Consider the following 27,072-nt stretch of genomic DNA (forward strand, 5'->3'; position numbering starts at 1 on the left):
TGTGGTGGATAGGCGCTTACTCCCAGTGGCGGCTCACAGGAGCACCCACGGTAAGTTTGCCAGCGAGGCACACTGAAGCACTCTGAAGGGCCCTGGCAGTGTAGCTGTGTAATTGAGGCGCCTAGCTTCTAAAGATTTCTCTTTAGGGCAGATCCTATGGCCTCAGGGAGTATTCAGATTCCATGCTATTATTCAGGGTGGGACCTGGGTGTGGCTATATTGGTTGCCTGGACACTGGAGGGAGGGGCTGTCTCTCAGGAGAAAATGGCGACTGGGGTTAGATATGACTCAGCACCAGCCTCGCTTCCACCTCTCCTGGACCGTCCGCTGCCTACTCTCCCCAGATTCCACAACCCCACCCCTTCTTCTGCATCTCAGCCATGGGTAAGTGTCTGTATCTGAAAGGTCCTACGAACTAGGTTCAGTGGAGAAAGGCGCAGGTCCCAGCGCAAGGAGGGACCGCGTCTCTGCAAGTTCCCTTCTTGCCGGCACTGCATGGTCCGGCAGCTCTTCAGGGCTGCCTTTGAGCTCAGGTCCCAAATCCAGACTCCAAGGTCTAAAATCTACTACCTCCCGCAGTCCCGTGGACCCTTTTTTTTCCCAGTCAGACGCTTTGCCTGTCCTCAGGGACGCAGCTTGGCGCTGTGTAGTTTCTCCCTGACCTTCTGGGCACAGAGGTCCGGCGGATTCTACTGCCTAGATCAGGGGTGGGCAAACTTTTTGACTCGAGGGCCACAATGGGTTCTTAAACTGGACCGGAGGGCCGGAACAAAAGCATAGATGGAGTGTTTGTGTGAACTAATATAAATTCAAAGTAAACATCATTACATAAAAGGGTACGGTCTTTTTTTTTTATTTCAATAGTTTTATTCATTTCAAACATTTTAACAAGAAGAATGTAAACACTAATTATTATAATTTGAAACTTCAAAAAATGGCGGAATCATAGCACAATAACATACCTTATATTGAAGATGGCAAAGGCAAAATAAAATTGCCTAACAAAGGAAAGGTACAAAAGCCTTTCAAATTAAACTTAAATATAATAAAATAATTTAAAACTAAAACAAATAGAAAAGAACAAAATGTGTAAACAGTAAATGCGGTTAGTGGCCACGGTAGCGTTACTGATACCGCATCCATATCAGCAAAAAAATGCAGCCGCAGCATGGCTAGTGTGACATGTCCTCTGTGTGTCTTTTTCCCTGCTGCGCACGTCTGCAGTGGGGAAAAAAACTGCAGTGGATACAAGCCCTAAAAGTTGAAAGTCTTTGTTGTTTTATTAACAAGTCATTGTGATGTACAGAATGTGGGAACAGGAAAAAATTGTGTTTGAGTAGAGCTCTTAATCTTACCTCAGAAAGGCTCTGATACTGTGCTCTCCAGGGGCGTGTCTCCCTACATCACCGATAACGTGTCTACGCATTCCCAGGGTGATGTCGGGAGACGCGTCCGCGGGCATTACAAGGAGCCTCTGGAAGATTGAGAGGTTGTTCCTTCTACTGAATGGGCGGATATAAATCAGCCCACTCAGAAGAAGGAGCTGCGGCCGTGTTTCCCGACGTTGCCATGTTAACACTGCTGCTGGTGAAGGAGCAGAGGCGAGAGCAAGAGAACCCTCCGCTCTTTCGGCTTCGCGGGACGGATAGAACAGCCGAACAGGCCAGATCCGGCCCACGGGCCGTAGTTTGCCCACGGCTGGCCTAGATCTTTGATTTTACCTTTATCGGGGGGATCTCTGCCCTTCCCGGCTGCAAACTGTCTCACCAGTTGCGCTTCCTTTGCCAGTTCGGGCTGGATTCCACTCATTTCGGCTGCTCCCTCTATTTACCCCGGGACAAGGCTCAGGACACGTCTGTCTGTTCCGCCGCCATTTTTTTCCTCCTTCTATAAATGCACTTTTAAAAAAATAGAAAATGAATCACTGGTGTGTAAAACCAAACATTATTTTTTGTTTGTTTTTTCTTCCATCGTTTGTCCTTCCCATACGCTCTTCCACCTCCACTCCCCTTCTTCCCCCCTACAATCACTACACTATTGTCCATGTCCATGAATGCTTTCTTTCTTTCTCCTCATTGCCTTCACACTCCTGCTTTTCCCTCACCTTCCCGAGAGATGTTAGCCTGTTCTCTAAGAGTCTGTGTCTATTTTGCTTGTTAATTCATTTTGTTCATTAAATTCCGCATATAAGTGAAATCATATAATACTTGTCTTTCTCTGACTGGCTTATTTCATTTAGCATAATGATCTCCAGGTCCATCCATACTGTCACAACAGGTAAAATTTTCTTCTGTTTTTACGGCTGAGTGGTATTCCATTGTGTAAATGTACCACAGCTGTTTTATCCACTCATCTACTGATGGACACTTGGGCTGCTTCCAAATCTTGGCTATCTATATATATAAAAGCCTAAGCGACCGTCGCAACTGAAACAACTGAACGGACAACTGAACAGGCTGCCTGGGGCAACCAGGCCAGCAGGGGGGTTAGTGGGGGCCGACCAAACGACTGAGCAGCAGGCTGTGTGTGGCAACCAGGCCGGCAGGGGTGTTAGTGAGGGCCAACCAGTGACTGAGCAGCAGGCTGCGTGGGGTGACCAGGCCGGTAGGGGGGCAGGTAGGGGTGACCATGCCGGCTAGGGAGGGCAGTGAGGGGCAACCAGGCCGGCAGAGCGGGGCAGTTGGGGGTGACCAGGCCATCGGGGGGGGGGGCAGTTAGGGGTGATCAGGCAGGCAGGCAGGTGAGCAGTTAGGAGCCAGTGGTCCCGGATTGTGAGGGGGATGTCCGACTGCCCCGAGGGGTCCCAGATTACAGAGGGTGCAGGCTGGGCTGATGGGACACCCCCTCCCCCGCCATGCACGAATTTCATGCATCGGGCCTCTAGTTGTAAATAACACTGCAATGAACATAGGGGTACATATATTCTTTCGAATTAGAGTTTTTGGATATATTACCAGAAGTGAAATTGCTGAGTCATAAGGCAGTTCCACTTTTAATTTTTTTTTGTAATCCTCACCTGAGGATATTTTTTCCATTGCATTTTCAGAGAGAGAGGAAGGAGGGAGGGAGGCAGGGAGGGATGGATGAAGGAAGGGAGGGAGGGAAGGACGAGAAGGAGGGAGAGAAAGAGAAATATCAATATGAGAGAGACACATCAGTTGTTTGCCTCCTGCATGCCTGGGAAGCGAATCCACAACTAAGATACATGCTCTTGGATTGAACCCGTGACCATTTGTTGCTCAGGCTGATGCTCTAACTACTGAAATTTTTTTGAGGTAACTCCATACTGCTTTCTACAGTGGCTGCATCAGTCTGCATTCCCAACAGTGCACGAGAGTTCTACCTTCTGCACATCCTCTTCAGCACTTGTCAGTGGGTGTTAAAAACCCCTACTATGACTGTATTACTGGCAATCTGTCCCTTTGTATCCATTAAGATTTTCTTTACATATTTAGGTGCTTCTGTGTTGGGTGCATAGTGTTTACAAGGGTTATATCCTCCTGTTGGATTGCTTCCTTTATCATTATGTAGCGGGTCTTCTTGTCTGTTTTTTTAAAGTCTGTTCTGTCAGATATAAGTATTGTTACTCCAGTTCTATTTTCCTTTCATTTGCATGAAATATCTTTTTTTTATCCCTTTACTTACAGTCTGTGTATATCTTTTATTCTGTGTTGGGTCTCTTAAAGATAGCATATTTATGGGTGTTGTTTCCTTATCCATTTAGCTACCCTATGCCTTTTGATTGGAGCATTTAAGCCATTTACATTGATTATTTATTGGTGGTGGTGGTGGTAGTTCTTTTTTCTTCTTCTTGTTCTTCTTCTTGTTCTAGTTCTCCTCCTTCCTCCTCCTTCTTTGCCGTTTAACATTTCTTTTGATATTGTTTTGGAGGTAACATGCTCCTTTACCTTTTTCTTGTCTGGGAAGCTTCTTATTTCCCCTTCAGTTTTAAATGATACTCTTGCTGGGTAAAGTGGCTTTAGTTGTAGGTCCTTGCTTTTCATCACTGAATATTTCATGCCAGTACCTTCTGGCCTGAAATGTTTGTTGAGAAATCAGCTGACAATCTTATGGGAGCTCCCTCGTAGATAACTGCCTTTCTCTTGCAACTTTTAAGATTCTCTCTTTGTCTTTAACCCCTGCCATTTTAATTATTATATGTCTTGGTGTGGGCCTTTTTTGAGTCTATCTTCTTTGGCACTTTGTGCTTTCTGGACTTTTGTGTCATTTTCCTTCACCAGTTAGGGAAATTTTTGGTAATTATTTCTTCAAATAAGTTCTCCATCCTTTGCTGTCTTTCTTCTCCTTCTGGTACCCCTGGATGTAGATGTTTCATGTTATCCCAAAAGTTCCTTAAACTGTCATTTAAAAATTTTTTTCTTTTTGCTGCTCTAATTGGGTGTTTTTTTCTACCTTGTGTTATAATTTGCTGATTCGATTCTTTGCTTCATTTTACCTACTGTTTATTCCTTCTAGTGTATTATTTATTTCAGATATTGCTTTCTTCATTTCTGACTAGTCCATTTTTATGGCTTCTGTGTCCTTTTTCATGATGTCGAGCATCCTTATAATCATGACTTTGAACCCTATATCTGATAAATTGCTTGCCTCCATTTCATTTAGCTCTTCCTTGGAGAATGCTTTTGTTCTTTCATTTGGAGTCTGTTTATTGCCTCTTTATGTATGTTTCTGTGTATGAGGTAGATCTGCTATGACTCCTAGTCTAGGTAGGGTGGCCTTATATAGTAAGTATCCTGTGGAACCTAGTGTTGTCTCCCTGATCACCTGAGCTGGGTGCTCTAGGGATTTCCCTTGTGGGCATTATGTGGGCCTTTCTATCATATTTGAGTCTTGATTGCTGTTGGCCCATTTCTGCATGGAATTGACCCTCAGGCTGGCTAACTGTATGGCTCAGCCCCCAACACAGCATTCAAGCTTCTGTGCAGGTGCTGATCACATGAAGCAGAATTCACTACAGCAGGTTATAGTGCCTGCTGAGCTCTCCCAATGGATATACTGCTTGTGCAGCTTATTGGGTCCTGTTCTGTTGTCTGAATCTGGCCACTGGCTGTATTGGTTCTGGGTCTCTTTAGGGGGATTCTTGTGTAGGCCAATGTCAGACGCTGCCTGTGACTGTCCCTGGACAATATGTTTGGAGCTATCCATGATCCACAGCTGTGGTTCCCTCAGCTCTGCCTGAGTGTGTGAGAAGAGGACCAATCTGTGTGCCAAAGCCTGCTTTTACCAACACTGGGTCTGGGGGCAGGTCAGCAAATGTCTCAAAGCACCCGAGACCACCTCTGCCTGCATGAAGGCTGTCTGTTAGACTTAGTCACTGAAGAGCCTCTGACTATATTCCTCAGCAGGGTGTAAGCTCCACAGGGTAGGGCAAGAGAGATTCCAGCAGGGGCTATTACTTCCCCACAGGCTGATGTCTCTGAGAGGGGAATGGCCTGCCTGAGAATGATGGTTTCTGCAGTATGGGGGAATGACTCAGCACAGGGATGCTGGTGGCTGAACCTTCAGCTCTCTCCCCAGAGCCATCCAACCCAGACTTTCCTCACGTTGCTCTAGTCCACTCTACTCTCCCTTCACTGAAACTCAGAGTGAGTGACTGTGAATAAAATTTTGTGCATTGGCCCTTTAAGAAGGTGTCTGCTTCTCTAGCCTTCTAGATGTCTCTCCCTAGTGGACAGAGACCCCACTGCTTTTCATAGCTGGATGTTATATGGGCACCTTTCTTGGTTCTGGGGCTCTAGGCTGGGGAGCCCAGCTTGGGATTTAGTCCCCACATTTCTCCGGGGGAATGTACTGCAGCTGAGATATCCCTCCAGAACTTCAGCTGCTGCCTATGACAGCCCGACCAGCCCTCTTATACCTCTGCACTTCTTCCATTCTCAATGTGGCTCCTTCTGTAAGTGCTTGGTTATATGGCTTCTCTCCAGCTAGTCTTCAGTTGATTATTCAGGATGATTACTCTATAATTTAGTTGTAATTCCAGTTTGGTGCTGGGAGGAGGTGAGTGTAACTTCCACCTAGTCTATCGCCATCGTAGATCCATCTCTGGTTTTTTGGGTATTTTTTAAAACCCTCACTTGAGGACATGCTTAGAGAGTGGAAGGGAGAGAGAGAAAAAAAAAACATAGATGTGAGAAACATCGATTGGTTGCCCTCCATAAATGCCCCATCAGAGCTTGAACCCGAAACCCAGTTATATCCCTTGACTGGGAATTGAATTAGTAACCTTTCAGTGCATAGGATGGCACTCAACCAACTGAACCACATGGACTGGATTTTTGCTGTTGTTTTGAGAGTAGATTGCAGGAGGCCAAGAGCAGAAACAGGGATACTAGTTATTAATATTAGGAGGCCATTACAATAATCCAGGAGGAAGATAATGGCTCTTGGACTAGACTTGGGGGCACTGTAGTGGAGTGGAGGTAAGGGTGAGGAATAGGGGAGATCTGGATCTGTTTTGAAGGTAGAGTTAATAAAATTTGCTGAAAGATAAGATGTGTGGTTTGGGAGAAAGAGAATGAGGACCCCAAGATTTTTTACCTGGACACCTGGAAGAATGAAGAAAATACATAGTAATAAGAAGCAGCAGCAGGTAGAAGCCTGGCGTGAGGTCATTGGATTCTTGGCAAGGAACACAAAATAACAAACCCACTTCCTCTAGTCAGTGGCAGCTTGGGGCCTGCAGGGGCTCAGGGCAGCATGATACGAAAGTGAGAGCACTCTTTTTAACCTGCTCCCAGGCAGCTAAGTTATCTTGGCCTTGCCCTGGCCCTTTTGGAAAGAAGCATTTGTGTGATAAACAGGAATTTGTCTCCATGGGTGTAGAAAGAAGAAATGACAGAACAGAGTAGCAAAGCAGAGAAGTACTAGCTGTGGTTAGCTGGAATTGGCAGACATTTTCAGGTAGCTACCTAAGCTTAGCACATGTGTCGCCTTTTCTCTCTATTCTAGACGAGGTTATTTCTTCATCGTGAAAAGTTGTCAGGGTATTTTCCTTTTAAGCTGGTGTTTTGCATCAGTTATGAGTTGTAGACAGCAGACAAATGGAGACACTGTCTGTTTATAGTGGAAAAGTGACTTAAAGCTGTGCTGGCTCCCCACCACTACCCCATTAGTGGCAGGCCTCTGACACGCCAGAAGCTGGGCTGGGAAGTCAAGACTGCCTGGTATGCAGTTTTGCTCTTTGAAAGGTTAGAATCTAAATGTACCACAAGCTCTTTCTTCCTGAGTCAGATTGGGACAAAATAACAAACAGTGAATTCTGAAGCAAACTCTATACGTGCTGGTGCGCTAATACTTTTGAAACTTCAGAATTTGTTTTCTCCCCTTCTAATAATATTCCTCATGAGATATAGAAGTCCCTTAGTGTCACTAACTTCTTTTCATTTTGTAAGGAAGAGCAAATTAAAAATGAATAAAGAAATCTAGTGCCCAGTGTTTTATGGCGATTGGAAAGTGAGAAAGAGAACTTAGACTCCTTACTTTTGATAAGAGCTTAACATAGGAGAGCTTTTTCTGCTTTTATCTGAGAGTTACCTCATCCACGTCTGGGATGAAATGGTTGGAGTGAAGTTGTGATAGAGAAAAACTTTAAATTTGCCTGAGACTTTTAGTGGCAACTAAATAGATAAGTAGTTAATTGATAGTGAGAAAGAACTTAACTGTGAGGGAGTTTATTCAGCAGAGTGTATGTAATTGAAGATTCTGGACTGGGGTGGAGGAGTGTGGGACTACAGAAGCCAACCAGGGTCATGTGGGGTGTTGGGACTGAAGATGTGGGTGGCACTTCGCCCAGTGTTAGGAGAGCTAGCTCACTGAGCTGCCTAGAAGCAGAACAACTCTTTAGAGTTCCTTGCAGCTGGGGTTTATCCTGACAAGATTCAGAATATACTTTAAATATTGCGTGGCTCAGGAGCCATTTTGTTTCATTTGCCTTTCTGAAATTACCCCAGTATTTATTCAAATTCTGTGACTGTGCTAAATGCAGTCTGGGCTTCTGCTCTGGGTTTCTTCGCTGAAAGTAAAATAGCCCATTTAACTGGAAGAATTTTTGCTCACTGCCTATACAGCACACGTGAACATAAGCAGCCATTTGTCCACAGGCAGCTGAGAGGCCGTTTCTGCAGGGACTGAAAACCACAGAGGCCGCTGGCTTCCTGGCACACCCACAGGCCCGTAGTTTCTGCTGAAAGCCAACTCGGACAAGAGATGGGGGTGGGGTGGTAATAAGATGGGCAAAACTAAGTGCAGAGGCTAAAATCTGAATGATGTTGAGCTGTTACGATGATCCGGTATTGGGAAAAGAGCACAGTGCTCCCAAGGAGGAGAAAACTCAGGCATAAATACAATGGCTAGGAGAAAACATCTAATGTTTGCAATCAACACTTTTTAAAAGTGTTTTGTATATTTTCTTTATATTTATAACTGTAGGGATTCTGTAGGTACCTTTAGGAAAAATACTGCATAGTTTAAGCTGCTTTACCCACTGTGCTATCATAAATCCTTTTACCAGGGTCATGTTACAGTGACAAATGATGTACCTAATAATCACCTTCAAACACTACAGAATCCTGAAGAACCTTGTGATCTCTTAATCAAATTCTTAAATATTCTCTATATAGTCTTGCCCCAGACCTTTACAAAAGAGCATGGAACACACTGTCAAATCTCAGAGGGAAGGTAGGGGTGGGTAGGTGGGTGGGAAGAGATCAACCAAAGAACTTATATGCATATATCCATAACCCATGGACACAGACCAATAGTGTGGTGAAGGTCTGGGGCGGGCAGGGGCGTGCTAGAAGGGGATAATGGGGAAAAAAGGGGGACAAATGTAATACTTTCATGATAAAGATTTTAAAAATAGCTTTTTAAATGTCTTTAAAGTTATGCCATTCATATATGATAACTCTTAATCACAATACATGTTTATACCCAAATACACTATCCTTTCTTTGTCCCTAGCATGTAACAGAATGTATTTCTATTTGGCAGATCAAGAGGTAGGGATATTGGCAGTATAAATGATTTGCCCAAGGACAACCAGTGTGTCATTGTAGAGATAAAACTAGGCTACATTCCACCAGCTCCTGGCCTGTGTACAATTTTGAGAGCTTTCCAATCATTTTTAAAAAAACCAAGTACTTAAAAGAAAGAGAAAACAAAGTACTTAGAAAATATAAAGAGGTTGTGTGTTTTTTAACAAAAGAAAATAACTTGTTTTGGAAATTACGAAATCATTCTGTTGTATTTAAGAAGCTCTTTGATGTGTCTGGTAATTAGTATTTACTGCCAGACGAATGTCTCTTGGGCATTTTAATTAATGGTTGGCTTGGCCAAATGAGCTTCTGATGGTAAACCTTCATAAGGGTTTATTTTTATGTTTCTCAAGAATAGCTGTCTCTTCAAAGCTCTTTAATTAGACAAAGTTTAGCAGCTAAAACATATTATTAGAATAATTAGGTCTTGGGTTAAGAGGAATAGAGGGGGGTCAATGGAGCAGGTACTATTAGAGAATAGTCTTTTGAAATAAACACAGTGCTGTAGTACATCTGATGGGTGTCCAGGTCTTTAGCAGTTTATGTTATTTTACCTAGTTAGGTAACAACTTTTGTGTTTAAAATTCATATGACAGGTCTCACCAGAAGCCTAAACACCAGAGTGTGAGCTCAGTTATCAGCACTCTAACTCCCATAGACATCTTCATTCTAGTCCTCTGAGCTGCTAAGCTGAAGACTTTGTATATTCTCCTTTCTTTACTCAATTGGTAACCTTGGCCGTAATAATGATTGTTTTTGAGGGAAATGCTTCAAAGATCTTCTGTGTGGGTCATTCATAATAATTATAACAATTCCTTTGAAGGGGTTTTCTTAATAATTTAAATGATCTGTAAGGTAATATTATTAAAACTACTATATTTTTGGTCCAAAATTTTATGGTCTTTGTGGTCAGAATTTAAATTATTTGAAAATCTGCTGTGTAGATGGATTGTTATTTAGCTCCCCTTCTTCATGCTCCTCTCCAATTTCTTGTCCTAAACTCTTAGTCTTAGCAGTATTACTGGTACATATGTTTTACCCCAAACTTCCTCTTGGTGATGAAGAAAAGATATACCTGATTGGTCCTATTGATGACTGCAATAGCACCGAAACAATTGGGTAGTATTACTAAAATAACTACTGATAAACAATAATACCTTTATAGTGTTTAATTTTTCACTTTTCCACTATGTCAAGATGCTTATGGTGGCAAATGTGTCTTTTTTCCAGCTAGATCAGCTGGATAAAACTATTAGTGCTGATAAAACTATTAGAAATTTAAAACTGAGCAAATTATATCATTGCTAATATTTCTGATCCCATCAGTTGTCATGACCTGTGTATGTTTCTGGTTACATGAAGAACTGGGTTAAGAATATGTATGTCATTGCTTTAATATAAACCTACTGCCACTACTAGAAAAATAATTTAAAAATTTATGGTATTTCATTTTTAAATATAGAAGATACCCTGATTTATAGTACTATAAAGTTTATAACATAAATTCTTTTGCTATATACCTTAGTTAGCAACATAGCCAATGAAATTATTTCATTTAAAGTGGTAGAAAATGCACTTTTTTATTGATGTTATCTGTAAAAATTAATATAGTTTTAAAAATATTTGCTAAGCACAGTAAAGATGCAGGCATATTATGCATTACAGAATATAGGCACTAAATAAATATATTTTTATGTCAAATTGTAAAACTTTGAGAAAGCAGAAGAGATATTAGCTTAAAGTTTATTGAACTCTGCTTTTTGACTCATCCTTTAGCACAGGAAATATTGCTGATACTTCACTTCAAGTGTACGTTGGCTGTGTATGTATAAACTTTTGCAGTGGAGGTAAGAAAAGGAAGGTGTTAAGTGCTATGATCCTTAAAAAATACCATATGTCTCTCAGAACTCTGTGTGTGTGTGTGTGTGTGTGTGTGTGTGTGTGTGTGTGTGTGGTAAAGCAAGTGTATTCTTAGGCATATGTATATAACAGGATTTCTACTTAAAATAGTTTGGGTACTGATTACTAATGATTTTTTATAGATACAAACCAGGACTGTAAGTGGGTTGTTTTCTGTTTTTTATTTTACTTCTTTCAGCTCATTTGTTTGGTGGGCTCCCCTTGCACCTCCTTACATCTGCCCTTTGGAATGATCCCAGTGCCCATGTGAGAACTGACTCTGTTCTTCTTCACCCAGACCACCTGGTGGCCCATGGCAGAATGGCGGAGAAGGAGGCCCGTCGGAAGTTCAAGCAGATCGTCGCCGCTGTCTTTTTTTGTCACTGTCGGAACATAGTTCATCGTGATCTAAAAGCTGAGAATTTGCTTCTGGACGCCAATCTGAATATCAAAATAGCAGGTGAGAGGCATGCTGAGGATGTGAAATAAGGACAAAAGAGCTTTTCCTTCAAGATTCTTAAAGCAAGGGATTGTTTATTTCCATCCATTCAGAAAGAAGTATTGTGAAAATAAAGGGTTTTGTGTTGTGTGGCTTGAAAACTGATAAATTTTCAAAATACATTTATGTTATTTGCTGGGAGGAAAGAAGGAAAGGGGTTGTATTTAAAGTTTTATTTTGGTTGACTAGTCCCTTTTAAATAATAAGGAATAAAATATAGAAAAATAGGAAGAAAAACTGCTGAAATTTTGTGCCTCTCAGTTTCACTGAGAAGGTGGATTTATGGTGCTCCTGATATAGAGCATGCCTACCCTAAAGATGGCGGTTCATGGTCGTTCAGGGAGAACTGAACATGCGGTGGTTTAAAGGCAGTCCATGGTTCCTCTGATTTCACTCATCTGCTCATCTGGCGGAGCCTCAGAAGCACTATTCCCTGCCTCGGTCTACCTAGACTTCAGCTTCAGTAAGCGCTCAGCATGTGCTAACCAATCCACGCCCACCACCTACTGATGGGAGGAAGTGACTGCAGATGACAAATAGGAACTATAAATGTGAAAATAAGCAGTTTTTGTTTTCTGATGGTTTTTAGTATTGCATGGTGCCCATCCAACCCCCAGTCTCCCGGAGCGAAGGGAGGGAGTCATATGGAACACTGGAGTGTAGCTAGAATGCAGTAGCCTTGAAATCCCTGGCGGCGGAGAGCAGTTCTGCGGAGTTCCCTCGTCCGCAGGGCAGGAGCAAGAGCTTGCCCTTGTGTACCCTCGCAGTTGGTGATTCTTCGAACAGTTTCTTTCGTGTAGATGCGTCTGTTCCCTTTCCAGGCTCTCCTTTCACATCGCTGGAGCATCTTCGCTCTGTATTTGTCTGTCAGGCTGACGGTGCAGTCTTGTTTAGAGCTTTCACCAGGTCCAAGTTCTCTGAGGCCTGCACTTGCTCAGTGTATCGTCAGTAGGAATTGATGCTCTCTTTATCTTACGTAAGGTCATGTTTTCCTTTGCCTTAAGTCTGTCTCCTTCTCCAAAACTCTCCAGATGCTGATAGTTCCCACGAGGTAGGTAGCATGGGAAGGCCTGGCAGTTTCAAGCCTTTTTTTGGTAATTATTCATTGTAATTTTCCATTGTTGCTATAACAGATTACCACAAACTTAATGGCTTGAAAAACACAAACGTACTATCTTACTGTTTTGGAGGTCAGAAATCTGAAATGTCTTCAAGGCTAAAGTCAAGGTGCTGGTAGACTGGCTCATTCTGGGGCTCTGGAGGCTGTGTCTGTTTGCTTTTTCATCTCTTAGAGACCCTGTGTTCCTTGGCTTTAGCCCCTTTCACACCTCACTCCCCACCTCTTGCTTCCAGTGTCACATTCCCGCTCCTAATCTGATCCTCCTAGTTTTCTCTTGTCCGGCCGCTCGTGATTCCATTGGGCCCTCCTGAATAATCCAGGCTACCTATCTTAAGATCCTTAACCTAATCATGTCTGCAGAAGTCCACATAGGTAACACACTTATTCACAATTCCATGGGTTAGGGCATGGGTGCTTTGGGGCGGGAGGGATGGGGGGGAAGACTATTAGTTAGCCTGCCACAGTGTTATAGGGATCTTTGGATTCCTGATTAGAGTAGTGAGTTAAAAGAAGGCCCTCTATTGCTTCTACAGTTTTAGTCTCTCTCCAATAACCAAAGGTTAAAATTTTTTTAATGCTTCCTTGGTTCTTGATTTTGAATTTAGAACCATTTTGATTTAGGGAACTTTGTGTAGCTTTTGGTTTTTGCATTGAGAAAGCAAATGTAAAAGGCACTAGTCAGTGATAACTGAACTTAGGCACTCTACCGACAAGTATTTGGGTAGAGACTTTTAAATGCCTTTCTTTGTTAATAGTTAAGCCCATGCGGTCACAGTAAGTCTCTGCCTGCTGATGTGTGATTACATAGTCCAGGGGTGCCAGCAGCTGCCCTGGCCCTCTCTGTGTTAGCACATATACTTTGGCAAGATTTTTGAAATCATTGATGCAGAGTCTGTATTTTTATTATTTGTTTTTGAGAAAAGCAAAAAATAAAGGAACACCTCTAGTTTTGTGCCCTGCTGTAATATCTAACATTGCCTTTGCTTATGCATTCCTTCCTACATGCCACCATTACTCAGTTTCTTAATCATTGCCCGAACTTCCTTTCTTACATATAAATTAGATAGAATTCCCATTGTCATCTGCCAAGTTTTCTTTGAACTTAATGGACCAGTGGGAGGAACACTTCTCAGTGAAGCTGACTACAGCTGACTAATTTTGGAGAGCTAGGTTGGATGGTTCTGACAAGATATGGTCAGATAAGTAATGAAATCAACTTTTTATTCTAAAAGCTAAAAGTAACTTCTAGATCCCTGATCTTTTCAGTGAGCTTACCAATGAACTATTACAAATCGCAATGACAAGGAGCCACTACTTATGAAAGAAACACATGAGAGAGAAAATAGATTTTTGGTTTATTTAAAATATTACATCTTAAGCACCTCAATTTAAAAAAAATATTTTTAATGATTTCAAAGAGGAAGGGAGAGGGGGAGGGAGAGAGAGAGAGAAAAACATCAATGATGAGAGAGAATCATTGATTGGCTGCTGCCTGCACACCCCTCACTGGGAATCGAGCCCACAACCCGGGCATGTGCCCTGACCAGTAATCAAACCATGACCTCCTGGTTCATAGGTCAACACTCAACCACTGAGCCATGCCAGCTGGGCCTTAAGCACCTCATTTTTATTTTTTCTTTATTTCTTTTTTTTAAAGCACCTAATTAAAAAAAAAATCGTTAATATATGTTATAGTGACAGATTGATGTGGATTAATAAAAATTCCAATTAGGAAATGTAAGGAATTCATGTTTTCCTTATGCCATGTTTCCTAAGTGGTTTTGGTGAAAAGATTATGCATCCTGTTCAAATGCAGAAGATGGATAAGCTGTTCTGGAGATGTTATGTTTACATTAATTTATTTTTACTTTTCATATGAATTAATGTGGCAATTTACCCTTAATACTTGATACTACAAAGCATTGTGGCTGTTAAAACAGCTTCTTCAAGAGAATGTGTTTTCTGGACATGAAAAATAAACTGCAGTTACATGTATTAAAAGATCCAGCATTGCCCTAGCTGGTTTGGCTCAATGGATATAGTGTCAGCCTGCGGACTGAAGGGTCCCAGGTTCCATTCCAGTCAAGGGCACATGCCCGGGTTGTGGGTTCAGTCCCCAGTAGGGGTTTGTGTAGGAGGCAGCCAATCAATGATTCTCTCTCATTATTAATGTTTCTATCTTTCCTTTTCACTTCCTCTTTGAAATCAATAAAAATATATAAAAATAATTTTAAAAAAGATCCAGCATCATTCTATGGTTTAAGAGTTTTTGTGCTTAAATTCTTCTCTGTGAATCTTTGTTCTTTTGCTATTTCTAGAGAGAATAAAATCGAGGTAAATAACTTGGTTTTCTTTATGGTTTTAGAATTAAAACACTCTTATTAATGACAGTAGCAAACCTATCTTCTCTTGAATTATTTAAATGATGTCTAACATTAGTAATTCAGAATAAGCATCGATTGTTTTCAGAAAAAAAAATGTTATTTCTGAAAGGCAAAGTTACCGAGTCTAAGAATTTATAGTAGCTATCTGAAATCTTAACTGTTGTTAACAAAGGTTCTTTTCTCACGTGTATTGGAAGAGAAAAAAGAAATGTAAGAAGTGACTCCTAACCTCAAAAATTTACAGTCTATTTGGGTAGAAAATGCTTAGAACTTTTAACAGTGAAATAACTCAGGAATTATGTTTTACACACATAAAGTACTTTGCAAAGCATTTTCATATATATCATTTAATTTCATCATATTTGGCATGCAAATATAGCTTATTCAGAAAACATTAGAATTATCAAAACACACACCTTTAACATTCCAAATCTGAATTTTCTTATAAAGAGCACTCATGTAAATTTCTTTCATATAGAGTCCAACTTTGGGAAAAAAATAGGATTCTTGGCCTCTAACCTTTTACTTATCATGCCTCAGATATCTGAGGGTCCACAGAAGAGCAGGTGAAGGCCCGGCATGGCTCTCAGCATGTAGTCTACATTCCTGGGTGGCAGCATGGTACAATAGGAGAAATGCTACAAGGCACATTGTTACTCATTATCACATTAATTGTACAGTCTAATTACCACAGGAGTTCAGATGATGAAGAAACCACTTCAGTTTATAAAATTTCATTAGTTTGTAAATGCCACAAGGACTTTTTTTTTTTTTAAATATATTTTATTGATTTTTTACAGAGAGGAAGGGAGAGGGACAGAGAGTTAGGAACATTGATGAGAGAGAAACATCGATCAGCTGCCTCCTGCACACCCCCCACTGGGGATATGCCCGCAACCAAGGTACATGCCCTTGACTGGAATCGAACCCGGGACCCTTGAGTCTGCAGGCTGACGCACTATCCACTGAGCCAAACCGGTTAGGGCGCCACAAGGACTTTTGATTGTTTTGCCATCACTGCCTGGCAGGTACCTGTTCTATAGTAGGTGCTCAGTAGCTTAATTGATCTGAACCTTAGACGGTGGTGATAAGGAAATAAACACACTACTGAGGACATCACATTGGAGGTGAGTTTTAAAGAATGAGTAGGGATTCTTGAAGGTAGAGGAGAAAATTTCAGTAGGATTAGGATTAGTCAGTCAGCAGATGTTAAGAAAGCATCTGCTATGTGCAAACACCCATCTAAGGCAGTAGCAAACCTGTCTTCCATAGAATTATTTAAAAGATGTTTCTGCCCAGGCCAGTGTTACCCAGTGGTTAGAGCATTTCCCTGTGCACTGAGGATTGTGGGTTTGATTCCTGATCGAGGGCAGGTTGGGGTACGTGCAGGAGGCAACCAGTTTCTCTCCTCCCTTCCTCCCTTCTACTCTCTCTGAAAAGCAGTGGGGAAAATATCCTCAGGTGAAGATTTTAAAAAATGTGTGTGTGTGTGTGTGTGTGTGTGTGTGTGTGTGTGTGTGTTTCTAGCATTAGTAATCCAGAATAAGCATCTATCATTTTCAGAAAAAAAAAATTTTTTTACTTCTGAAAGGCGAAGTTACCAAGTCTAGGCACTGAGGTACAGCAGCAGATAAAATAGCCCCTTAGCACTAAGGTTCTTATTGGGGGAGATAGAGAATAAACACATAAACAAATAAGCTCTCATTAGGGCTGTGAAAATGATAAAATTGAGTAAAGTGATAGAATGACTTGTGGGAGAGATATTGATTTTAACCAGGATAGTCAGAGCCTTCCAAGCAGAAGGAAGAGCAGTGTTAAGGCCTGACTGGCAGATGGATTTAGCATATTTGAGGTGGTTGGAGAAAGGTTAGCATGGCTGGAGATAATAAAAAAGGGGAGAAGTGGAAGGACATGGCGTGAGGGAGCCAGCCAGGGCCAGTTCGCACATGGAGGGTCTTTATGCACGTGGTGAGGATTTGGGATTTTGTTTTGATCACAACGGGAAGCTGAGTTGAAGAAGCATGAGCAGAAACAGAACGCACGTGGCATATTTGCAGACAAGGTAAAGCGCTGACTGAAGGGGAGGCCTAGGTAGGGGAGTCATGTCTGAGAAGGGGGGAGAGGTATGTATTGATACAAAATTGTGAAATTATTTGAATACCAGGATTAATTAGGTACAGGATGGATAAGAAAAAAGGGTGGGAATTGGGGGAAGGGACAAGAAGGCAATAGGAGGATCAGTTAAAGGTTGTGAAATGGTAAAATCCTGCATACGGGTGTGGATCCTGCATCTGGGCGTGGAACCCTGCATAAGGGTGTGGACCCTGCATCAGGGTGTGGTAGAAGACATGAAAAGGAAAAAAGGCAAGGAGAGGGAGAGAGAAACTTCTTATTAAATATTTGTTTAGAAATAGAGAAATCAGATTTTCTTACTGATGGAATGTTAACCTATCAAAGAAAAATGGTGTTGTCTTATTTTTAATTGTTAATGCATTGCTGTTTGAAAGTCACTTTAATTCTTGTTCCCAAAGATTAAATAGAGAAAATCCTATATTTAAAAAAGATTGCTCAAGAAAAACCTTAAATGTAGCTGGCTTTCTCCCTGAAGCAACGTATTTATTTGAAATACTAAGATGTTTTGAGAGTGTTTTGGAAATTGTGGAAACTTTTTTTCAACCTAAGGAAGTTGGAAACTTTTCTCTTTAAATGTCGACTCCCAGAATGGTGTCCATGAGATAGTTGCCAGTCCGGTGTTATTGTTTTAGTTGGCAATCAGTAGACAGCAAAGATCTGAAGTACAACTACAGCAAAGCCAGGATTTTGGAAAGAATTTCCAGAGTGCATTTATTTAAGGTACTGTGGAAATTTTTGACCTTGATGTAGTGAGATCAGTTTCTCAAAGTGAGAAACTAAAAAAGTTTGTAAGTCCATTGACCTCCAGTATAAATATACTAAGATACACTCATATAAGGAATAAAGGTTGGAAACCTGAGAACTAAGGTTCTTATGGGGGAAGATAGACAGTAAACACTTCCGGAGGTTGGTAATTAAGAATGTCCCTGACTGGTCACAGAAAGTAGTTATACAATATTCATTGTATCAATCGCAAATGTTTATGTCATAATCCTAACACCTTTCATTTAGGTAATCACTCAGTACACCTCTCTGGTTGACAGGTCAGTAAATTGAGACCCACAGAGGCATGTGACTTTCCTGAATCCAGGTCATCACAGTAGAGCCTGGGAGTCATACTGTCAGTACAGTATGGTGGGTGGCCTTCAAAGAGAAGGTGCTAAGCAAATTTAATGTACAGTATGTTGCCCCTGGGGAAAATAAAATTTGTAAACTTCATTCCTGAATTCTATTCTTAAGACTGGAGTTTTACAAATGAGAAATTAATGTACCTCCATTCAAAAGGCATTTCATAATGAAGTTGACTGTATGAAAAAAATATAAATTCAAATGAGCAGGTTTATTGTCATTCTTGGTTCTAGATTATAAGTGAGATCTTAATTCATCTTGAAAAGTGATTGTGCCTTGTGCCGCGCCAGCACAGCCAAGGGTTTGGTGAGCCTGTGGGAGGGCTGGTGAAGGATGAAGAAAAGAGACAAAGAGAATAAGCTGGGTCCCAGCCGTGGGCAAACTACGGCCCGCGGGCCGCGGCCCGTTCGGCTGTTCTATCCGGCCTGCGGAGCCGAAAGAGCGGAGGGTTCTCTTGCTTTCCCCTCCGCTCCTTTACTTTGAATTTATATTAGTTCACACAAACACTCCATCCATGCTTTTGTTCCGGCCCTCCGGTCCAGTTTAAGAACCCATTGTGGCCCTCGAGTCAAAAAGTTTGCCCACCCCTGCGTGGATCTTCTGTGCCTGACTGAGACCACAGAACAGATCCAGACTGCAAGCTGATGCTTCATTTTATAGTCAGAGGTAAACAAGGTAATTTATAATGTTCTTGTAAGTTTCACTTGTTTTGGCAGCACTTGCTGCACCTCCCACAGCCCATTAGCTACCCAGGAAAGATCTAGGGAGCAGTCACAAGATCAAGCTTAATTATGCTAAGAGGACTGTGCCCTCTAAGCTGGGACTTGTTTGCGGCTTTGCCAGCAAGTCAGTCCGAGGCTTAGCCCTATAACCCAGGGGTAGGCAAAGTTTTGACTCGAGGGCCACAATGGGTTCTTAAACTGGACCAGAGGGCCGGAACAAAAGCATGGATGGAGTGTTTGTGTGAACTAATATAAATTCAAAGTAAAGGAGCGGAGTGGAGAGCAAGAGAACCCTCCGCTCTTTTGGCTCTGCGGGCCAAATAGAACAGCCGAACGGGCCGAATTCGGCCCGTGGGCCGTAGTTTGCCCACGGCTGCTATAACCGCTCCCTACAGTGCCTTGCTGGCATCAAGAACAATTTTCCATTTCTAACTTGCAATTAGCTGTTCTACCAAAGATCTCACACGGGGCAGTGGCAAACTTTGCTGCTCACAAAGTTTGAAATGACTCACTTTATTTTTATTTTTTTAAAAATATATATTTGTATTGATTTCAGAGAGGAAGGGAGAGGGAGAAAGAGAGAGAAATATCAATGATGAAGAGAATCATTGATTGGCCGCCCACTGGGGTTCGAGCCCACAACCTGGGCATGTGCCCTGACCGGAATCTAACCATGACCTCCTGGTTCATAGGTTGATGCTCAACCATAGCCAAGGAGGCTGGGCAGAAATGGCTCACTTTTAATCACATGCTTTATCTTTTAAATTCATGCACATTTTGTGTTCTTGGTACAATGTTTATATTTTAATATTAAAATTATTCAACTATTTAACATAGAAAAAATGGATGTTCCAGGAAGGTATATTTTATTTAGCTTGTAATGTCACATAACTCTGGCACACTGCAGCGTTATGCCTGAGGATATATAAACATACATCAATAGAAGGACTGAGGCTAGAGCGATCTTTCCCAGCCACAGGCTCCCCTTACACACCACTCTAGTGTGTGCACATTGACTCCTCTATCACTTTTCTCAACCTCACGGGTTTCCATGCCAGTCTCAATTAATTGTAGATTTTCTATTTTGGGGGGCTTTTGTAGGGGAAGGAGTTGGAGGTTTGACAATAGAAAAGAAGAGGAAAGCAGGAGGCAGAAAAGAAATGGAAGCTTTTGCTTTGAGACTGTGGGGAAAAGAAGAGAGCTGTGGGCAAGGAAAGCTGAGCCTTAAAGCTGGCTGCCTCCATCTGCAGGAGAAGGAGCTGAGCTGAGTGACACAGGGCTAGATGGCATGTGTTTTGGACCTATCAGAGCATCTCAAAATTTGAAATTGCTCTTTGTGTTTGGGAACATGTTGGGCACAACATTTGATAAAATGCATTGATTGGTTGCCTCCTGCATGTGCCCCGACTGGGCTGGGGATCGAACTTGCAACCAAGGTACATGCCCTTAACCAGGAATCGAACTGGAGACCTTTTGGTCCATGGGCCGATTCTCTCTAACCACTGAAAAAACAACCAGGGTCTTAAAGCTCCTCACCTGAAAGTTTGTGTTGGGGAGGGACTAACAAATCATCCAGAGTACTATGCACTCAGGTTCTGAGTAAGTGCCTGGTGTGTTGTGTGAAGTGGGATAGAAACTGTTCAAATGAAGGCGACGTCAAAAAGAGAGACTGGTTTCTTTTTTAGTGTATCCAGAACTTTTGGATTTCAAGATATATTAATTTTAGCATACAGCATAATGATTTGATATCCTATATAATAAAAGCCTAATATGCTAAGTGTCCAGTCATCCAGTCTGCTGCTCAACCAATCAAAGCATAATATGCTAATGATATGCTAAGGCCGCTCAACCACTCGCTATGACATGCACTGACCACCAGGGGGGCAGAGAGTTGACTGGTCAGCCAGTTGCTCTGATGTGCACTGACCACCAGGGGATAGAAGTTTAGACTGGTAGGTTAGCTTGCTGCTGGGGTCTGGCTGATCAGAACTGAGTGAGAGGGGCCCGACATGCCCTGGAGCCCTCCCATGGTCCCTCCCCTGCTGGTCAGCCTCCCGCGTCCCTCCCTGGCTGGCCAATCTCCTGCGTCCCTCCCTGGCCCTGATCATGCACCGGTGGGGTCCCTCGGCCTGGCCTGCACCCTCTCTCAATCCAGGACCCTGGATTATCACCTATCAATATCAGAAATTTCCATGGTTAAGTGATTGGATTTGTATTTTTCTAACATATTATTTAGAACCATGACTATAATAGAATGTATTAATGTTTTTGAGAATTCCTATGAATATTGCTTGCAGGTGTTATAGAAAATGTATCATTACCTCCCTTTCTCTAACCTCTCCTCAGTAGTGAGTCTGGTGAAAAGGTCTTGAGGGGACTGCATGCGCGGTGAGGCAAGCCACGGATGGCGCAGGCCCGGAGAGAACAGGGCCTGCCATTCACGGCGGCAATGAGCAGGCCCCCAGAGAACAGGGCCTGCCTGCCAGCCATGTGTGCTGGCAGTCCCACTTCTGTGCGTGAGCTGCAGAGGAAACACCTTTTCTGACCACTCATTGGCTAAGCTCCCCATATGCCACTCTCAGTGTTCTTGGTAACTTGGGTAATAAGAATCCAAGAAGGTGATCTAGGGTTTTTCCACCTCACTCATGGAGGAAAAAACAAAGGTCCGCTGCTGAAGGGGCTATGAAATGTCATATCCTGCCCTAGCTGGTTTGGCTCAGTGGATAGAGCCTCTGCCTGCCTAACGCAGGGCCTGGGTTTGATTCTGGTCAAGGGCATGTACCTAGGTTGCAGGCTCCTCCCTGGCTGGGGCCCAGGTCAGGGCTCATGCAGAAGGCAACCAATTGAAGTGTCCCTCTCACATTGATGTTTCTCTCTGTCTTTCCCTCTCTCTTCCACGCTCTCTAAAAATTAATGGAAAAATATCCTCAGGTGAGGATAAAAAGAAAGAAAGAAAGGAAGAAAGAAAGAAATATCATATCCTATGAAAGAGACATCTTGAAAATGCCTAAAGCAGGCGTCCTCAAACTATGGCCCACGGGCCACATGCGGCCCGCGGAGGTCATTTATCCGGCCCGCCGGGTGCCGCTGCCTGTCCTGCTTAGCAGCTGACTTGTCCCGGGCCCGCAGTGCGCATAGGAATTTGTTCATAGTTGCTTTTTTAAACTATAGTCCGGCCCTCCCAACAGTCTGAGGGACAGTGAACTGGCCCCCTGTTTAAAAAGTTTGAGGACCCCTGGCCTAAAGAAAGTTGTCATTTTTTCGTGGTGAAGGGACTGGAGTCCGTGTTGATGAAAACACCTTGGCGGCTGCCTCGGCCAGCACTGGCAGCAGCAGTGGGGTGATGGGGGTGGCGCCTTCCCCTGATCAGCCTGGTTGCTTCCAGCAGAGGGAGGCCAGACTGCGGCTTAGGCCCGCAACGGGCCTCTAGTCTATAATAGAGTGGAAGAGATTGGTTTACTACCTCATTTAAAAATAGCTGAGTTCAGTGATCCTAACTGCTCAAGTACTTTACAGCTTTGGGAAAAAGACATCTTTCATTGAAATTGAAAATGCCAATGTAATGCTGGCCTGACTTTGGTTTTTAAACTTTTATTTCTACAGAGATAGTGATCATACCATTAGATATATGGTGCTCCGGGACTGGAGAGGGTCAGGAGGTGGCTAAGATTAAGTGACAGATGTGGAGCAGCCCATCATGGTGTATAAGCAGCAGCTGCAACACAATAGCAGTGTAGCACTTTTCCACATACCTTTCCAAAACGGTAGATGTATTCTTTCAATCTCATGAATATTGCCCTCTCCCCTTCTCCAATCTGGTTTCTTAAACTAAACCAACCACCCCTCAGTATGCTGATTACTTGATCTTTTTCCCCATAAGGAATTTTCTCCTTTGTATAAATGCTCAGGCTGTGAGTTGGTGGTTTTTGGCATTACTTCTCTATTAGCTCCCTGTCAGGAAGTTCAGCCAGGGGTTGGAGTGATTGCTAAACAGAGGACTTCCCAGTACTCATTTTTAAGAGTGAATAATAAATGACTCCTGGGAACTTTGAAACTCATCCTTCATCACAAGTGTTATTTTGAAACCCACACAGTAGACTCTTGTTTTGTTCAATTCCAAATAAAGTTTTTGTGTCACATGATTTCCAGACTAAGTTGTGTTGTATAGAAAAAGGAAGATTAGTTCCTATGTGTCATGTTCCATTTTAACAGTCCCTGTAAGTAACAGTTTAAGTCCTATTTATATAGTGTTCTTACATGGGTGCTGATATTTGTGTGTGTTTTTTTTTTGAGTCATTTCAAGTTCCACTTGGCACCATTACATGACAGCTTGTACCCCTCCACCCCCTGCCTTAGTCCATTGAGAAATTAACCAAGCACCAAAATTATTTCTATATTTGGTATTTGTCTCTAATTGCAAGTGCAGTATTGGGGTTATGAGTCCTCAGAAATTTTCAGATTTTAAAATGTGAAGGATCTTGTCACAGTGGTTCCTGGTGAGGTTGCTTATTTAGGACTAGAGGCCTGGTGCATGAAATTCATGCATGGGGGTGTGTGTCCCTCAGCCCAGCCTGCACCCTCTCCAATCTGGGATCCCTCTCACAATCCAGGACTGCTGGCTCCCATCTGCTCACCTGCCTGCCTTCCTGATTGCCCTTAACCGCTTCTGCCTGCCAGCCTGATAACCCCCTAACCACTCCCCTGCCAGCCTGATTGATGCCTAACTGCCCCCCTGCCAGCCTGGTCACCCCTAACTGCCCTCCCCTGCAGGCCTGGTCACCCCTAACTGCTCTCCCCTGCAGGCCTGGGTCCCCCCCCCCTAACTGCCCTCCCCTGCAGGCTTGATCGCCCCCAACTGCCCTCCCTTGCAGGCCTGGTCCCTCCCAACTGCCCTCCCCTGCTGGCCTGATCACCCATAACTGTCCTCCCTTGCAGGCCTGATCCCTCCCAACTGCCCTCCCCTGCTGGCCATCTTGTGGCGGCCGTCTTGTGTCCACATGGGGGCAGCTATCTTGTGTGCTGGAGTGATGGTCAATTTGCATATTACTCTTTTATTAGATAGGAATAGAGACCTGGTGCATGGGTAGGGGCCTGCTGGTTTGCCCTGAAAGCTGTTCTGGATCAGGGTGGGGGTTCCCTTAGGGCGTGGGGCGGCCTGGGTGAGGGGCCTGTGGTGGTTTGCAGGCCGGCCACGCCCCCCGGCGACCCAAGCGGAGGCCCTGGTATTTGGGATTTATTTATCTTCTATAATTGAAACTTTGTAGCCTTGAGCGGAGCCAAACCTCATTCTTGCTCTGTAGCCATTTTTGTTGGGATTTATTTATCTTCTATAATTGCGAAAGCATTATTATAAAGGGCAAAATCCGCAGCCATTTTTGTTGGGATTTATTTATCTTCTATAATTGAAACTTTGTAGCCTTGAGTGGAGGCCTGGGCACGCCAGGGTGTGTGGAAAGCTTGGCTTCCTCCATTGCCGGAGAAACCCAAACTTCCTGCTCGCTCCGTGGCCACAGCCATCTTGGTTGGGTTAATTTGCATACCCGCTCTTGATTGGCTGGTGGGCGTGGCTTGTGAGTGTAGCGGAGTGATGGTTAATTTGCATATTACTCTTTTATTAGATAGGATAAATAAGTATTTTCCCACTTCACTTTTTCTTTCTGCCCCTACTTACAAGCTGTTTACTTATAACAATGAAGTGAAGCTCAGATTACTGTTGGAGGGACTGACCGTCAGTTGTAGCTGTACTATATGACCTTAACAGTGACTGTGAACATTGGAACTGGCTGCAGGTTCTGCCTAATCTGTTTCCATCTGTTTTGGATTGCTCCTTGGTCAGCCAGAAAAGAAGTCCAGGGTATCATGAAGTGGTGGGCCAAAAAAGAAAATTTCTTGTTGCAGTTGTACTGATTTTTAAATTAGTGCCACCCGTTCTTCCCTCTTTTCCCTGACCACAAGCACGTACCCAGTTGATGATATACTTACTTTCAGGGATACAATGTCACTACTCTGTATAGCCCTGGGCTTCTGATCTTGCCTAGAACAAAGAATTTCAAGTCTTAAAATTGATAGTAAAGCTCTGGTATTTAAACCATCCCTGGGAGAAAGACACGTGGTTCAAATTAGGGTCTGCTGCTGTGTATTAAGGGAAAGGGATCTAAGATACGTTTCAGCCTGCAGACAAATGCTAACCAACCAACCAGGGTGTTTGGGGGTTGGAAAAAAATTAACAAATTATGTTAGGAGCCATTAGTAAGTGGAGAAATAAATGACCATAGGCCACATGGTGAGAACGACTCCACCCAGTGGCTTCTGTCGAGTACCCATCTTAACCAGTTTCTTCTGTTGTTTCTCCCTGTTCTTCTGTAACTTTAGAATATTCATCATTTTAATGCTGAAGCTGTAGGTTATAAATCTTTCCTGTTGCCAGTAAATAAAAGTAAGGGATATAAAGTAGCTTTTCAGGCATTTTCTACCTGAGAATTTTCAGAAACTATTCAATATTTTATTTTTTATTTAAGATGATATTTTAAAGTCTTTATAATTATAGAATAATATAAGCATATTGTAGGAAATTTAAACAATAAAGATTTTTAAATATTTAAACTGGAGTCCCACATCCAAAACTTATCATTTTGAGTGCATTTCTTTTGTTCTTTATGTATTTTTCCATAATTATAGTCAGTGTATATATAATTTTATGTGCAGTTTTTATCCTTTATATCAGATGTTTCCTCATGCTTCTCCATATAATCATTTTTAATGATTGCATATCAAGTAGATATGTCATAATGTACTTATTTTATCCTATATTGGTGATTTTTTTCTCTTCTAAAATTTATTTTTCATTTATAGTTGACACAATATTATATTAGTTTCAGGTGTAAAACATATGACTAGACATTTATATAACTTCATCAGTCTAGTACCCATCTGACACCACAGGTAGCTATCCCATATAATAAAGAGCTAATATGCAAATGGTTGTTGCACCCTCACGCCCTCATGCTGGGGCCAGGGGACCTGAGGCCAGGCCAGGGGACCTGAGGCTGTGCCCCCCGCCCAGTGGGGCTTGATGAGAGACCTGTGGCTGCACCCCCTGCCCCGTGCCAGGCCAGGGGACCTGAGGTTGCAGCCCCTGCTCTGCAGGGCTGGCCCAGTCTGTGTCTCGCACGATTTTGAGGCATGCAGGAACATGACTCGGGGTGCCACAGCAGGCCCCAGACTGCCAGGAGGGAGATTTTCATATATATGTTACTAATTTTCTTTCATCTCTGACACTTCCATTATAGAGAAAGGGCAAATAGCAATATTAAAATATTTCCTCTAATTAATTCCCTTTTAATGTGCACGAATTTTATGCACTGGGCCATTAGTTACAATATAATTGACTATATTCCCTATCCTATACCTACATCCTCATGTCTATTTCTTTTTTTGTTTTTTAATTTTTATTTATTTTAGAGAGAGAAAGGGAGGGAGGAAGAGGATGTAGGAGCAAGGGGGAAGAGAGAGAAACATCAATTTGTTGTTCTACTCATTTATGCATTCACTGGTTGATTCTTGTGTGTGCTCTGACCAGACCTTGGCATATCAGGAGGACATTCCAACCAACTGAGCTGCCCACCAGGATATTTTATTTTATTTTTAATTACAGTTTACATTCAATATTATTTTGTATTAGTTTCAAGTGTATAGCATAGTGGTTAAACAATCATATACTTCACCAAGTGACCCCCTCAGTGTTTCAAGCCCCACTTGGCAATATTACTGACTATATTCCCTGTGCTGTACTTTACATCCTCATGACTATATTGTAACTACCAATCTGTATTTATCAATCCCTTCACCTTTTTCAATCAGCCCCCTAAACGCCCTCCCCTCTGGCAGTGTCAGTCTGTTCTCTGAGTTTGTTTTGTTCATTTATTCTTTAGATTTCACATGTAATTGAAATCATATGGTATTTGTTTTTCTTTGACTATTTCACTTAGCATAATACTCTCTAAGGAGTAAGAACAATACTTGAAATAACTGTAGGAGACCCCTGTACAGGACTAGAAGATTTTTGCTTGGTATGCAATCTATACTAATAAAAGGGTAATATACTAATTAGACCGAATCGACCAGACATCCTCTG

At 42.5% G+C, this 27,072-nt stretch overlaps 1 protein-coding gene across 5 annotated transcripts in view; it reads left to right on the top strand.

Annotated features, from left to right (window-relative positions):
- Positions 1 to 27,072, top strand: part of SIK3 (SIK family kinase 3) — a 290,306-nt gene that overhangs the window by 201,082 nt on the left and 62,152 nt on the right. For all 5 annotated transcript variants that reach the window (XM_080688523.1, XM_080688524.1, XM_080688521.1 and 2 more), the window contains exon 4: positions 11,251 to 11,412. In XM_080688523.1, the coding sequence (XP_080544649.1) occupies positions 11,251 to 11,412 (162 nt within the window). The remainder of the gene's footprint in view (positions 1 to 11,250; positions 11,413 to 27,072) is intronic.

The sequence above is a fragment of the Plecotus auritus genome (genome assembly GCF_963455305.1).
Source record: "Plecotus auritus genome assembly, chromosome: 9".
In the NCBI taxonomy this organism is placed as follows: Eukaryota; Metazoa; Chordata; class Mammalia; order Chiroptera; family Vespertilionidae; genus Plecotus; species Plecotus auritus.